At 41.2% G+C, this 8,897-nt stretch overlaps 1 protein-coding gene across 2 annotated transcripts in view; it reads left to right on the forward strand.

Annotated features, from left to right (window-relative positions):
* LOC108430740 (low-density lipoprotein receptor-related protein 8) overlaps window positions 1–7,321 on the forward strand; it is a 122,895-nt gene extending 115,574 nt beyond the window's left edge. Inside the window, exon 18 of one of the 2 annotated variants that reach the window (XM_017703399.2) lies at window positions 2,152–7,321. In XM_017703399.2, coding sequence (XP_017558888.1) covers window positions 2,152–2,492 — 341 coding nt within the window. In that variant the 3' untranslated portion in view covers window positions 2,493–7,321. The remainder of the gene's footprint in view (window positions 1–2,151) is intronic. The other variant, XM_017703400.2, reaches the window with a different exon arrangement.
* Window positions 7,322–8,897: the final 1,576 nt, after the last annotated feature.

Genomic DNA, 8,897 nt, shown 5'->3' on the forward strand with positions numbered 1-8,897 from the left:
CAGTGCGTGAAAACAAGCGCCCACGCGCTTATTTACATATCGGTATGGGTTACATACAGCAACAGTGAGCCAACAGAGGGAAAGTACTCAAATACACTCTGGAGCCAGTGTATAGCCTCATAGGTGGAGTTTGAGGTTGTGCATTCCTGCCCCCTACTGGCCAGAGCTTACATATCTTTATAGAGTCAAAATTACAACTGAAAACAATGAGATGAAATTAACCAAATGTCATGGCCTTTTTTCAGAGAGTTGACTGATTTCGTAAGCCAGTTTCATAACAGTTTCTTGAATAATAAGACTGCAGTATATAAGCTTCTACTGTACTGAGTAATCTGTGTTTTGTATTTTAGGGAGGTAGTTATTTACTGTATCAGTACTATTAAGCAAAAGTCTTAGAATGGAACACACAATTGCAGCATTTGTTTATGTCAGTGTGCACGTAAACATAAGTACATCCACTTTAGTACGACGATTGCTGTGCACACAGTTTTATCATTATTTTCTATTATTACTGATATCATTAATGTTATTGAGACAGGTTCTGAATAGTTAGTCATTTTTCAGGCTGTCAAAATATTACGTTGAAATTAACGCACACTCCTACCGGACGTGACAACCAGAATGCACTCTGATGATTTGACTGTGAGCAGCGTTGATGAATAAGGTCATTGCGGTTGCATCAAGGCAAATTTTGCACTGCACCTCTGCTCTTACATACATCTGGCCCAAAGGTATTAAAAGCAAAAAAAACTGCCCATCAACGTTTTTGGTGAGTTTGCCTTCATTGGAGGTTTTCCGAGTTGTGTTTGATTTTCACCATTTTCAATAACGAAAAAATCCCTCCAAAGCTTTAGTTAGCCTGAAGCAGCTGTGTGCTGATCCTCTTTTGGCCCAAAGCTGGTTTAAACAACTGACATTTATGAGCCAAGTCTTTTACATTCTCAGTGCTTAAAGAAAACCTGTTCATTCAGTAAACACTAGCTGGCCTTAGACTGTTGATGGTCAGTGTAGGTCTGAAAGACAATAAGGACTTCAGTATCTGTGCCTTTTCATTGCTGTTTTCAAATTGCATGAAAAACAAGCACTTGGGGTCTGTGCCCCGATATAGTCTATTCATTACTCAGACTGTTCATTATGCTCGTCTCGCCTTTCCACTCCTCTTTCACTCGTCTCTCTATCCCCTGCATGTCTTTCTCTTTCCTTTGCATTTTATATGCTTTCAAGTTCAGTCGACGCTCCTCACCTCTTTCCACCTGTATCTGCTCTTTGTCTGCTGCTTTCTCTAGTTCCTCTCTCAGACTGGCTTGGGGCTGAGCGATATAGTCCTACCGTTATCTGTTTTTCTGTATGTAAAGATGCAGTGAATACGAATTAAACATCACACTTACTGGGCCTTTACAGTCAGCACCTTGAGGACCTTAAATTCCCACCCATAAGACTTAGTATGGACAGTGCTGGTTAAGGCCAAGCCACATAAAAATGCAAGACACATTTGACGCATTTGAATCAGATACAAATTCGATCGTTCAGACCCCTTCAGGCAGTGGACTTCAGCCACATGTTATAGCACCGTAAACACATCCGTCTCTCTATGACACATTTGACAACCCAAACCACTCCCCCGGTACAACCCAAACCCCTCCCGGTACAACCCAACCCCTCCCAGTACAACCAAAATCCCTCCCAGTACAACCCAAACCCCTCCCAGTACAACCAAAACCCCTCCCAGTACAACCAAAACCCCTCCCAGTACAACCCAAACCCCTCCCAGTACAACCAAAACCCCTCCCACTACAAACAAAACTCTTCCCAGTACAACCAAAACCCCTCCCAGTACAAACAAAACCCCTCCCAGTACAAATGAAGCCTCTTCCAGTACAACTGAAGCTCCTGCCAGTACCTCTGAAACCCCTCAGACTGATGAAAAGAACAGTATGTTTAATGGAAAAAGCCAAAATGGGTTATCAGTGTAAAAAACATTATTTTAATAATATTACTAGCACCCAGGCCTGTTGCCCCACCTTTCTCTTTCCTCTATCTTCTGGTCTTCTCCTGTCTCCCCATCCTTGTCTTGTCAGTCATTCCGCCGCCTATTCAAGCGCTCGTTAACATCTCCCCCCCTCCCCGTGGCTGTATGTTAAACACATGCAGTTCCTATTGTTGCCACAGTGGTGCTGGGCCTGCTGTGCACTGCCGTTTACCTCATCTACCGCAACTGGAGGCGCCGGAGCACCAAGAGCATGAACTTCGACAACCCAGTGTACCGCAAGACCACCGGCGACGCCGAGGAGGACGAGATCCACATCGGACGGACGACCGAGGGCCTTCCCGGCCCCCATCATCACCACCACCACCCCTACCCAGTGCCCGTGGTGGGCGTGGGCGGGGTGAGTGCGGGGACACCCTTCATCGCCCTTCCTCTTGGGAGCGGCTTGCCGGACCCTGCGACACACTGGTATGCCGAGCAGCCCACCATATCCAGCGCAAAGTGAGGAGGAGAGATGGAGGCACACGGACGCTACGAGACAACAGAGTGATGTTTAGCCAGAGTCGGTCTGACCACTGAAGTGACAAGACACTGAGATAAGGCCGAGCGTCAGCCAGGCCGAGCGTCACAGCCCGCATAAGTCCACAGTGTCTGACCATAAGATGACGAAGGTGAGGTTCACTCCAGGATGGCCTTTAGACCGACAGGAGCAGTAGTGGTGATCTTCATCATGCTATCATCACTCAGATGGACCATACAGTCCAGTTTCTCTCTCTGGACTGGACACTATTAATAATATTTTGCTTTGTTTACATACAGATCAACGTATTTCCCTCTCAGTGTCCTCAACATGCTCTCTATTCTCCTCAGAGCTGTGGCTTTTTCTGGCAGGGATGTGAATCTGGAGCAGCACCTTAGTTACGGGGACAATCCGTGGTGTTAATCAGTGGAGCGGATGCTGTGAAATGTGTCAGTCACTGTGTGAAGCTGTGAAGGTTTAAGCCACTTGCTATAGCTCAGTGTCAGTTGTTAATGCCTATGAGTTTAAATGTCTTTTCTGCTCTGTCCCTCTTTTTTTTCTTTTCTTCATTGCCCTTAGGCTGCAGTCACACTGACCACATTTCATCTGAATGGTGAAAACTCCCATAGCAGTTAATTCCTTATCAAATTCGTCTAGGTCTCCTGGGGAGCCGCAGAAAAATGTCTCTGCCTAGTCATTTTTAATGTTCTCGGTTTACTAAGCCTCCTTTGGACATATCTCAAAAGTGCTACTTGTTTAAAAAGTGGTAGATGATGATAAACATTATTAAAATGTAATATACCTGCCAGTCGATCGCGATTTGTGAGAACCCAGAGATTTTTTTATCATTTTTCCCCAATTTTTCCCCAGTTTAGTCTCCCCCAGTCACACGATACTATCACTGCCAAGTGCAACATCAATGGACAGCTCAACACACTTGTACAATAACACTGACTGCCAGTTCTGTTACGTTAGCTTTCGGTTACCCCCACTCTGCTCACCCAGAGAGAGCGAGGCCAGCTGCGCCCTCTTGGCTGTGGCATCACCGTCGACCAAACTTGCAATCTCCTGAGAGTTTTGTTCCACCCTGGAGAAGAAACGAACAAGTCTGATGTGACCGCAGCTTTACGGTGCACGTCCGCTTCGCCAGTGTCTCATTAGAGCGACGTAAACAGGATCCGCACGAACCTAAACCATCACAAACTCATAGATTTCAAATGAATTCTCTTCTTATCCAACTCCTAAATTGTGGTTCTACCTCCTGAATTAAGTTGTGACGTGTGTAGGTAAAACATTCCTTTTATTCTAAGCGCTCTGAAGAATTTACATCGTGCATACAAAAAGTACAGCGGCTGCAAAACGCACAGGCAGTACCAGTTTAAATCAGGAGCTTTTGTCCAGAGAGAAAAATGGTTACTTTGGACTCTTGAAGCAGCGTTGCATAAAAAAAGCTTTGGCTTAACATGTGATTGAGCTGCTTGTGATCTGTTGATCTGCTCTAGATAAGCAGAGTGAGTTTGCAATGAATGGGGGTGAATAAAGAGTTAAAAAATGAAAGAATGAACCCTCCTCTGATGTTCGACTGTGAGGAACAGCAATGATGTGTCAAACTAACCCAGTGCATGTTTAACCATCCGAAAGAAGAACTTTTTTTTTTTTCATAAACATGATCTTTAGCTTTTAATGAAAATCAATGGAATCAATGTTTAGCTCAATCATGTTTTTCACCCATTTCAGATCCTAGTTTATTTATAATGATGCGCTCGTGTTTTATTAAGAAATTAATTCTGTATGTTTTTTTTTGGACATTGGAAAAAAGTGGACATTCAACACAGTTGTTGTTTGTTTTTTTTATTCTTATTTAGACTTTTTCAACATTTTTGACAAACTGTCAAAAGTTTGGGTCAAACTGACTCTTTCAATTCAAATCACACCAAGTGAACCAAAAATCCAGCAGAAAAGATTTCATGCCCCAAAAATTAGAAATATTTTTCTCCTGTATTTTTCAACGAGTCATTTTGACCCACAGCATAACAGGAGCGTTTAACTTGTTTGTAGCTATTTATGCAGGAACTTCCTTTCATTGTGGAAAGTTACACACAAAATCTCCGCAGGGAAGTATTCATCTTGGACTCGGGAGCGCCCTCTAGCATCTGGCAGACCTAGAACACATTACTGAGTGGCAGTTTTCCTCTCAACACTCTCTGAATGACCCAAACTATCCGTTTGAACAGAGTTGGATCACTTGTCTTGTTTGCTAGTAACTGAAAGTTTCAGGTACAGATTTACTCTGTTTGGGGGAAACAATAACAACCTCATATGTGGACTGATGTGTGCAGTATCATCTCAGGGAGATGGAACGCTCTGTGTGTGTGTGTGTGTGTGTGTGTGTGTGTGTGTGTGTGTGTGTGTGTGTGTGTGTGATATTACACTATATATTAATGACATCCGAGTGTTGTAACACAGAAAAGGTGTGAACAGCTGCAATATGTAACATACTTATAATCCGTAGGTTCTCTGGTTTCTGTTAAACCACATGAGGAGGAAACGTAAGCGCTTTGCTGCCATGTTAACAGAGGAGGAACAGCTGCTTTAGCCCCCTGTATGTTTTCATGCTTTCATTTAAGGGTCCGTGATGATACTGTAGTCATACTTATATGAAACACAGCATTTGTCATGTTGATGATTTTGACTGTTCGCACACAACCAGATGCAGAGTGTTGTATGTTAAAGCAGGTCGTGGTCTACAGTCGAACTCTATAAACATTTAGAAGGAAAACACTTTTCTCAAGATTTCCGCGTTATTCAGTGATCTGTGGTTAAGCATAGCCATTCACAGTGGCTTCATGTCAAATGTAGAGAAGCCTAAGATTTCTTTACAGTGGTGGTGATAGGAACCAGGGGTTGGCATGACTACAACAACAATATAGACATTTTATTTAATATCTAGAACCACCAGTGATCCTACACGAGTCTAGTGAGTTTTATATGGATTACTGATGATGCTAAAATGGGTCTATTGTGCCTCTATAACACCCTGCATGTACATCCCTAGACAGTAAGAGGAAAGCGGGCCACTGTTGGCCCACTGACAGCAAAGCTGGCGGCCCACTGGCTTTTTGCTCAGCATTTACCAGGCAGCCCACTGGTGGTCAAGCAGAGCGTTAGACAGAATTCCACTTTTCAGTAACTCACAGTTCAGTTTACTTACATTTCCCTCATTTCTTTCTTTCGTTATCCTTTGGAAATAATTTTAATAGCTGTATACAGCTGTAACCCCTCTAGCCCACAAAATCAATTTATATTAGGACTATTATATATTTTCTCTCAGTTGTTTGTAATATTTGTCTAAGTTTATTTTCCCAAATAAAAAGCTGTGTCCTTGTAAGAAGGACAAAAATGTGGGTGGTCTGAGGGCCAGATAATGCTGTCATTACCAAGCCAGCAGACGGATAGACGCTTGCCATCTGGTATTTACAAATGTTTTAGGCCAAAATCTTCTCGATTTTTCAAAATTACTGCATAAATAAATGGGTAAGATGTAAACAGTCGTTCAGAGTGGCTTGGTGTGAAACGCTCTGTTCTAGAGAAACTATTCACAGTGGTGGTGATAGGAACCAGACATCCACCTCTAAAAGCTCCCTCACACAAAGTTATTACATGAAATGGTAATGAATTCAGGATAGTTTCAGGATAGTTTTGGCCTAAAACATATTTATAAAGCAAAATAGTCCCCCCAGAAAACTTCCCATTCCATTCCATATCTAAACTCAGAAGACACGTGTAGGTTCTCTGGTGGTTCTGGATAGTAAATAAAAGTCTGTATTTGTGTTGTAGTCATGGCGACGTCTGGTTCCCATCACCACCACTGTAAAGACTTCTGAACCTCTACAATCAACCATTTCACACCAAACCCACTCAGAATGTTCATACCACTGAATAATGCAGACATCTGAAAGTAGTCTCATCAAATAAAATGATAATCCCAAAAACAGCCACTCCTTCCCCCTCCGTCACATCCTGGTCTATAAAGCACAGACTCTCTGTACTCTAACATTACCTCACTGATGCGGATTAGAAGCAGAATTCAGAATAAAAGCTGTGGGGGATGAGGCTTGGATTAGGCTGTGTGTGTGTTAGTGAGAGGAAACGAGTGTGAAGTACTCTGTGGTGTGAAAGTGTTGTAGATATGTTTTCATACAAATACTTTTGATACAGTTGTGTAAAAATGTACATAAGATTTTCGACGACACTGTTGATCATGAATTAATTTATTTGTATAAAATGAGTTTTGGAAATATATCTTACGTTCTGCCAAAGTGTTGTGTTAGTGTTTTTTAGTCTGTTTACATCACTCCTTGTTATGGCACATTCTGAATAGATCACTTTTATTGCGCTCTCATTGCTCTGTGTTTTGTATACAGCGTTATTTTATCAAAGGGTTTTTTTGTGCCTTGTTTTTCGGTTTGCATCCGTACCTCTTATTGTTGGGTTCCTCACTCAGTTGAGCATTTCTTTCCTGTGGCATTTGTATCAGTTGTTGTTCTTGATACCTCTCTCTCTCTCTCTCTCTCTCTCTCTCTCTCTCTATAATATATATATTGTTATAAAAATACCAATGTTTGAACCCACTCGTCTTCTGGCCTTTCACTCGAGCTCCTCACTCGAATCGCTCACTTTCCTCTTTAATCATTGTAAAGCTAATGAGAGCCGTCTGAGAGGGTTTAAGAAGGTTTTGGATTTAATGGTCTCACCACCGAGTGCACTGCAGTGATAATGGACAACAAATTGTGACCAATGACAGAGCGCCTCCAAGTGGACGAAATTAGAGCTTCAGTTCTCTCCTGTTATGACTAATTATATATTTTCGTCTTAACTTACTGTGTGTCTTTGTGCAGATGATGATAAGTAGGTCAGAACAGCGTCCAGAGAGTCCAGAACCTGTAATACAGAGGACACAGAAGACACCTAGAAAGAAATGGGACTAAAGACTGCATCCTATGGAGCCCTGCTGATGACATCCTGTATAACTAAAAATAATGCGTAGCCATGACTTAGTAAGGCATGGGAACAAGATAATTAAGTCTTGGCCACAGCTTAGTAAGGCATTGGAATGAGATCCCAATGCATGGCCATAACATAGTAAGATCCTGATGTGTGGCCATGACTTAGTAAGGCATGATCTTGTTCCCATGCCTTGCTAAGTGGTGGCCACAACTTAATTATCTCATTATCATGCTTTACTAAGTCGTGAATACGGCTGGGCCATGCATTATATTTTTTTATATGGGATGTCACCAGCAGGGCTCCGTAGCTTCCTGCTGAGGTAGATCATCTCACGTTTTTAACTCGAGGCTTATTCGTTTAGTTAACGTGACATCCTACATTTTTAATAAATGCATTTTTACACGTTTATCCACTTAAGTTTGTATGGTTTTATGTCATAACTCAGTTTTACATAACCCCTCTTGATCCCTTACAATTGAAGAGGCTGCTTTTGTTGCTGTACCTTTAAAACTGGTATATGTAAATGAGATGTGTTCTCATTGGCTTCTTTGTATGGTGCCTCATTTAAAAAGCAGTCCGTATAAACATGTTTTAAGAGCGCTTTGAGACTTATTGTGCAGTCACTGCTGTAAATTGTTCAGTTAATATAAATGACTAAGATAAATTGTTGAGAAACTATTCACTACCATGAATTATTCAGTAAATACCATAAATTATTCATGAACTGCTGTAGATTAGTCCATAACTACTTCAAATTATTCAGTAACTATTATGAATTATTCATGAACTGCTGTGAATTATTTAGTAACAACTAGGGGTCTCACCTTATTTGGATAGAACACTATAGTCTCCTATAGATCATTTACAGATGTCCAAATTGTTAACAAACTATATATTGAAACTCTTATGACTCTAAACAGTGGTGGGGTCAGGGTTAGGATTTGGAGCAGGGTCAGGGTTAGGACCAGGGTGAGGGTTGGGTTTAGGTTTTGGGGTGAGGTTAAGGTTAGGGTTGGGATTAGAGCAGGTTCAGATTTAAAGACAATTATGGTCAGTTTAGTACATATTTAGTTGAATGTAACTTGAAAGTAAATTATGTACAAAAAATTGAAAGTAGATATCAAAATGAAGTGTGACCCAACTACGAACTGTTCAGTAACTACTGTAAATTAACTGTAATTCATTAACTGCATTAGATTATTCACTAGTAACTATGAATTATTCAGTAGCTACAATAAATTATTTATGAACTACTGTGTATTACTTAGTAACTACTATGAATTATTCAGTAACTAGTAACTACTGTAAAGTATAACTACTAGATGTTCAGTAACTACTATGAATTATTCAGTTACTATAAATTAATTAACCACATAGTTTATT

Source organism: Pygocentrus nattereri, chromosome 2 (assembly GCF_015220715.1).
Source record: "Pygocentrus nattereri isolate fPygNat1 chromosome 2, fPygNat1.pri, whole genome shotgun sequence".
Classification (NCBI taxonomy): Eukaryota; Metazoa; Chordata; class Actinopteri; order Characiformes; family Serrasalmidae; genus Pygocentrus; species Pygocentrus nattereri.